Below are 6,656 nucleotides of genomic sequence, written 5' to 3' on the forward strand. Positions count from 1 at the left end.
AAAGTTTTCCTCTGTGAAGCCACGCAGGTCTCAAAACAGGAACTTCACGCAATTCATCACTTAATAGAAGGTGCCTCTAAGGTGATGGCATCCTCAGTCGCTCTTCGCCGCCACGCCTGGCTCAGATCTTCCGGACTGACGCCCGATGCTAGATCCAGAGTGGAAAATCTTCCCTTTGATGGTTCTTCCCTATTTGGAGAAAAGACTGATGATACCCTTCAGAAAGTGCAGAAACTTCATAACACGGAGTTTCTATGGGGCTCCAACAATCCTCAACCCGGCCTTATAGGCCCCAGAAATGACAGCAACAGCCATACTCCTCTAAACACCAGTACTACCAACCACAAGACAGGTCCTTTCATTCTACCAGGTATCAACCTTACAGAAAGCACTCCAACTTCACCAGCTCCAAGCAGCAGCAGCGCTCTAAGGGGTCCCAGCCCCAAACTAAGAGACAGTGACTTGAAAACCCCTCCCAGATGGGGCACCAGGCTCTCCCCCATCATCTCCACCTGGGAAAATATCACCACTGATTCCTGGGCTCTTACCATCGTGAGGGTCAGATATGCTATAAAGTTTGCATCCACCCCACCATACAATCCTCCTGCACTCCCCATACCGGCCATACTGGCTCTCCTTGCGGAAGTCAACTCTCTACTCACAAAATCTGCAATAGAACTGGTTCACAACCCACAATCCCCGGGTTTCTATTCCTGGTACTTCACGGTACCCAAGCCGGACAGCTCCCTCCGTCCCATCCTGGATCTTCGGGAGCTGAACTCCTATGTCATATACTGGAGGTTTCGTATGGTCACCATTCCCACCTTCATCTCCCTCTTGCGCAGGAACCAATGGTTTGTCTCAATAGACCTCAGGGATGCCTACTATCATATCACCATCAGACCTCAGCACTGTCGTTTCCTCTGTTTTCAGATAGCAGACACCACTTACCAGTTCTGTGCCCTCCCCTTCGGGCTGGCATCCGCTCCACTTGTGTTCACCAAGTGCATGGCTCCAGTGGTGGTGGCCCTGCAACAACAGAATGTTCAAATTTTTCCATACTAGATGACTAGCTCGTGGTAGCCGACAACCCACAATCCCTGTTGCGGGATCTCCGCATGGTCATCGACCTCCTTTCCAACCTGGGGCTCCAGGTGAATTACAAGAGGTTGAAACTCAGCCCTTCCAGAACCATAGACTGAACGCCATTCAGTCAAAGATTTCCCTGCCTCAGCGCAGGATCCAGGCTATCCTGGATCTGTCATTCCACCTCCTCTACCACCTGTGTCAATCTGCACGTACATTCCAGCGCCTGCTGGGCCACATGGCCTCCACCACCTACGTCCTCCCTCATACTCGTCTGCGTGCCAGGACTCTTCAACACTGGTTCCTCTCCGTATTTTCCCCACATGAAGCTTCCCTCACCTGCACCCTTATGATCCCGCCTCAAGTCCTACATTCCCTCCTGTGGTGGATGGACCTTGCCAACCTCAGCGTTGGCTCAGCTGTCCAGCCTCCTCGTCATACCCTTCTACTCACTACAGATGTATCCATGGAAGGCTGGGGTGCCCACGCCAACAACCACAACATCCATGGCACCTGGTCCCCGGCCGAAGCCACTCACCATATCAACTACTTTGAACTGCTGGCCATCTTCAAGGCTCTAAGAACTTTTCTCCCTCTGATACGAGACTCTCACGTTCTGGTCCAAACGGACAATACTACTGCCAAGGCCTACCTGAACAGGCAAGGCGGCACCTCCTCCAGCCCCCTCCTATTCCTAGCCATGGAAATGTGGTTCTGGTGCATTCGCCACGGCATCAGCCCCCTGGCGGTCCATATTCAGGGCCAGGACAATTTCACGGCGGACAGGTTGAGCAGGACTCACTCAACGTCCCACAAATTGCAGCTACATTCTCCCACGCTCTGCTCCCTCTTCCGCCGCTGGTTCCTCCCAGAAATAGACCTCTTCGCATCAGAGACGATTGTGCAATGTTGCTCCAGGTCCAGGATTGGGCCCAACTCCCTCTGGGACGCGTTTCTATGTACTGGGCGGAACTTCTGGTCTACGCCTTTCCCTCTATTCCTCTACTTCCTCGAGTTCTTCAGAAAATCTCCCAGGACCGACCGCACTGCATACTCATTGCCCCGTGGTGGCCCAGGAGGCCCTGGTTTCTCCGCCTCTCCAGTCATCAATACCTCTGCCTGCCACACAACCCTTGCCTCCTCTCCCTGCAGAATGGTCGCCTCCTCCATCCAGACCTACATCTACATCTCACGGCTTGGCACATAGTCCCAACCTGCCCGTAGACCTACAGAGAATAGTTAATGTTTCACATAAACCTACTGCCCTTGTCTCCTATTCCCATAAATGGACACGTTTTCAGAACTTTCTAGAAAACAGGAACATTCCCTTACACTCTGTCTCTGTAGAACATGTTTGTTCATACCTACTATTCCTCAAGGAGGCTGGACTGAAGATGCCTTCTTTGTGAGTTCATCTTGCAGCCATAGTGGCTAACTCTCCACCGTCTACGCTGTCGTGGTTCCAACACCCCACGGCCAAGCGTTTTCTGAAAGGCCTCACCCACTTTTACCCGGACCCGCCAGTCATGGCACCTGCATGGGACCTGACCTTGGTGCTCTCCTCTCTCATGCCCCCTCCCTTCGAACCCATGGCCATGATTTCTCTGGACCTCCTTTCCTGTAAGGTGGTCTTCCTTATGGCTATGACTTCCGCCAGGCGGGTCAGTGGACTCAGAGCACTGAGAGTTGAACCTCCTTAACTGGTTTTCCATAGAGAGAAGGTCGTCCTCAGACCAGACATTGCCTTCCTCCTGAAGGTAGTTACGTCCTTTCATCGCTCCCAACCGATCTCCTTACCTGCATTCTTCTCTGAACCATCATCTGGGGCTGAACGACGTCTCCACACCCTTGACGTTTGTAGAGCATTCGCCTTCTACATAGACCAAACCTCTGCTCTCTGCACCTCTACCTCTCTCTTTGTGCTTCACTCTGGACCCAACAGAGGCAAGCAGGCCTCTGCACAGACCATATCCAGATGGGTGGTTTGCTCCATCACTTTAGCGTACCAGCTCTCCAAGAAGCTTCTCCCACCCTCCATCAAAGCACACTCAACAAGGGCGGTCGCGGCTTCCACTGCTTTTGACAGGTCCATTCCTTTGGACGTCATCTGCCAGTCGGCTAGGTGGGCATCAAGACACTCATTCGTACAACACTACACCCTAGATGTCCAAGCCAGAAAAGACACGGAGTTTGGCAAGGCGGTGTTACAGTCCATCTTTGCCTGATCCCTCCTCCAGGTTAGCATGGCACGGGTGCAGCTTGTTATGCGCCTATTCGTGTAAAGCACAGAGACCACGTTGAAGAATGACAGGTTGCTTACCTGTAACTTGGGTTCTTCTAGTGGTCATCTGTGTTCTTACATGCCCTCCCATCCTCCCCTCTTTTAATGTCTTTTCTGCTAGTCTTTCAGATTGGCGGACTCAGAAGACTGAAGAGGGAAGCCCGCGCAGCCACCTATATACTGTGGGGATGGGGTTACCACCAAAAAAGTTAGAACTCTAGCTTGGAAGCTCCGATGTGGTCTCTGCGCAGGTGAAAAGCCCATTCGTGTAAGAGCACAAATGACCACTAGAAGAACCCAAGTTACAGGTAAGCAACCTGTCGTTCCTTGCACCAGGTAAAGAAATAATCCAGTTAAATTATGGTTTTCTTTTCCTTTAAATCTTCCTTGAAATGGTGGATACCTTTCCCCCATCCCCATGCATAACTCGTGCATGCTTTTCTTGGGGTGGTGGTGGGATTAAGCAGTGGATGAGTAGTCTCTGTGCACATGTTGCCTGCAGTGTTGAGCTCTCTTTCTCTTCCCTGCCCCAGTTATAGGAGAACGGAATATTGTATTTGGAAGATAATGCAGTTTATATGTGCCCGAGATGAATATTGTTGCTGTATTGCAATGAATGCACCATTGAGAGACCTTAAAGGCCAAGTTGAAGACAGATCATCCTGGAGAGAATCTATCTATATGGTCGCTAAGAGTTGACACCAACTTGATGGCACTTAATCAATCAATCAATCAATCAATCAAATTGTAGATAGTGACTGGAGGAAAGTCTGTAGTCTTAAAATATAAAAATAATCCATAAAGATATGGCTTCTTATAAGCATGTTCCGTTTTACACCATTAAGTTTTTGGAATGTGTTACATATCGGAGTGGATTAGATGAAAATAGCAGTGACAAAATGCTAAGTGGTCCTGTAGTGCTTTACATTTTGTAAGTGATTTGGGCTTTGAGCAAGAAATCATGGGACGCTGTCTTGATTTCATGCCTAGCTCTTCCAGGACCTCATTATTTGCTAGAACTCTTATAACTTCAAGCAGGGTCAAGGAACATGCTCTAATCAGCACCAATATTGCCATAGAGCTCAGGATCATTCAGTTTCTTTGTTTCCTGAAGATCCAGCAGGGAAGGATTAGGGCCAGTTTTCAAATGTGGCAGCTACTACCTGGAGGTCACCAAAAAGTACTCATCCAGGAGGCAGATTTGAAAGGCCCATCATACTGGCCCACTGACTTGCACTGGCCACATGCCCAGGCATTAGCTATGCTAATGTACAGGTGCTGTGCACATATGGGTCTGGCAGGGCGTGACACTGTGTCCACAACCAGTGTCATCAGGCAGCCCTAGAAAGAGCCACTGATTTCTGTCTGTTCCCTGTTCTTCCCTTCTTCTGCTGTGGCTATCACTTTGGCTTACTGGAGGGACTTGAGTGAACAAATATAATTGTTTCTACTTTGCCTTCTTTTTACAGGATACTGTCTATGGACTCAGTGCCAGATGAAACCTGGAATCTCAAGGATACAGTTAAAAATGAAAATTGCTAAGCAAATTCACATACTGTACATTATAAATCACATTTCAGGTGTGAATCTGGGAAACACAAGGACAAACTAAGGCTTCCATTGACCTGGCAAGGCAATAGTCCTTAATCTAATGTATCAACATGGCTTTAATTATTGTCTCTTCAGGTCTCTCTGTTGTGCCCGTTGCATTGCTCCCAAATTCATGAAACATTTAAATCTTGTGAAAGTGAGTACTTGTGTTTAACTACTCTCGCTAGTCACCCAAGGTGACCAGGAATTATGTTCAAGCAAGAGAAACTTTTTGTAGGCAAGAGAAACTTCTTGTGTGTTAAAAAGCCAGCAATGTTTGCAAGGCACGGCAAGTAAACAGCACCTATCCTTACCCCCCACGTTGGCTGACTTCATTCTTCCTTTTTCTTTTTGTGCCTGTGATTTTCCTCTCTGACCGCTGGGGGGTGCACATTAATTTGACCTGCTTTAGCTTCCTTCATTAGTTTCCGCTTTTCACTGCTTTTCACTGTATGTTGCTTTGCTGATTCCAGACAACTTTCAAGTGCTCTCCTTGTAAAATGTTAAAAACGAAGCAAACACAAGAGTGGAGAGGTGCGGAGGGTTGAAGGAGACACTGCAGTGAATGAACTGTGTTAAATAGAGACTGTACCCTGAAGTGTGCAGGTGGCTACCATTGGATTAAAATACTGCCTCAAAAGTTGTCAGTGTGAAACCCCTTGCTTAAGGCATCCATGCTTAGCTTAGAACAAGCTTATTGAGAAAGATCTATCTTTTAGGATTCATCTTGAAGGGGGAGGGAATATACACCATTGTGGGGTGGTTAGAGTGGCACACTAGCTTCATGTGCATTAACTTAAGGCTGCAGTCCTGTGCACACTTACATCAGAGTAAACCCCACTGAATTCAGTGGGGCTTAACTTAACATGAATAGGATTGCACTGGTATAGTAGACATAATATAGTAAACATGAATAGGATTGTACTGATGATGACGACGATGAAGATTTATATACTACTTTTCAACAAAAGTTCCCAAAGTGGTTAACATAGAGCAGGCCTGCTCAGCTTTGGTTCTCCAGCAGATGTTGGCCTATCACTCCCATAATCCTGGGCTATGGGCTACTGTGGCTAGGGATTATGGGAGTTGTAGTCCAAAAACAGCTGTGGGGCCTAAGTTGAGCAGGCCTGACATAGAGAAACAAAAACAAATAAAGATGACTCCCTGTCCCCAAAGGGTTCACAGTCTAAAACAAAACATAAGATAGACACCAGCAACAGCCACTGGAGGGATGCTGTGCTGGGGCTGGATAGAGCCAGGTGCTCTTCCCCTGCTGAATAAAGAGAATCACCGATTTTAAAAACTGCCTCTTTGCCCAGTGAGCAGATAATGGATAGAGTTTTTTAGTACTAAGATAGATACAAACCTTACATGTTCTTGTGTGCATGATTGTACCTGTGTTCACTTTAAAAGTGAATCTGGGTTGTGGTCCCTCAAATTCATGCTGCACATAGGAAGTGTACAGTACTGCTGTACCTGTGTTCAACATAGAGTGAAAAACTGTGCCTGTGTACACAGTACACTCCTACAAGTGTGGAACATACTGAGGCTATTCATATGGATTGTTGAAAATTGGGCTAGCCTCCGCTAGCCCAATTTTCTACAATCGTGAGAACCCCCAGGCTCAGCTGCGAACCTGGGGGTTCTTGAGCGGGTAACCCGCTCAAGTAGCCCGCCCCTAAAACCGGGTTTGCCAAGC

The 6,656-nt window shown here is 48.0% G+C and overlaps 1 protein-coding gene across 15 annotated transcripts in view; it reads left to right on the forward strand.

The window, feature by feature from the left end:
* The window catches only part of SYCP2L (synaptonemal complex protein 2 like), a 74,006-nt gene extending 68,729 nt beyond the window's left edge, over positions 1-5,277 (forward strand). For 14 of the 15 annotated variants that reach the window (XM_053247589.1, XM_053247592.1, XM_053247597.1 and 11 more), the window contains one exon: positions 4,837-5,277. In XM_053247589.1, the coding sequence (XP_053103564.1) occupies positions 4,837-4,909 (73 nt within the window). In that variant the 3' untranslated portion in view covers positions 4,910-5,277. The remainder of the gene's footprint in view (positions 1-4,836) is intronic. The other variant, XM_053247596.1, reaches the window with a different exon arrangement.
* Positions 5,278-6,656: the final 1,379 nt, after the last annotated feature.

The sequence above is a fragment of the Hemicordylus capensis genome, chromosome 4, assembly GCF_027244095.1.
Source record: "Hemicordylus capensis ecotype Gifberg chromosome 4, rHemCap1.1.pri, whole genome shotgun sequence".
Taxonomy (NCBI): Eukaryota; Metazoa; Chordata; class Lepidosauria; order Squamata; family Cordylidae; genus Hemicordylus; species Hemicordylus capensis.